We start from the raw sequence: 228 nt of genomic DNA, 5'->3' as shown, positions 1-228 counted from the left end.
ACCACCTACTAGAGATATACGTCATCATATTGATCGTCTCAAATGCAAGTCCTGCAAAGAACTTCAGGGCGTAGATGATGCTATAGCTGGACACCCACGCAATGGGAAATGTGAAAACTGCGTGTATAGCAAGAGCCACGTAGAACATGAGCCAGCGACCTGTACTGTGGTAAACTTACATTACTTTATTAAACTACTATAATTAATCATTGAATTTTATTGCTAATA

General features: G+C 39.0%; 1 protein-coding gene across 1 annotated transcript in view; it reads right to left on the bottom strand.

Moving 5' to 3' along the window:
• Positions 1–228, bottom strand: part of LOC119586936 (solute carrier family 22 member 5-like) — a gene marked incomplete in the record, with an annotated part of 32,490 nt that overhangs the window by 12,045 nt on the left and 20,217 nt on the right. Inside the window, 1 exon segment of the mRNA XM_037935668.1 lies at positions 10–164. Coding sequence (XP_037791596.1) covers positions 10–164 — 155 coding nt within the window.

Source organism: Penaeus monodon, chromosome 22, assembly GCF_015228065.2.
Source record: "Penaeus monodon isolate SGIC_2016 chromosome 22, NSTDA_Pmon_1, whole genome shotgun sequence".
NCBI lineage: Eukaryota > Metazoa > Arthropoda > Malacostraca > Decapoda > Penaeidae > Penaeus > Penaeus monodon.
Note: the sequence above shows the minus strand (reverse complement) of the source record. Positions and strands in the feature narration are given on the sequence as shown.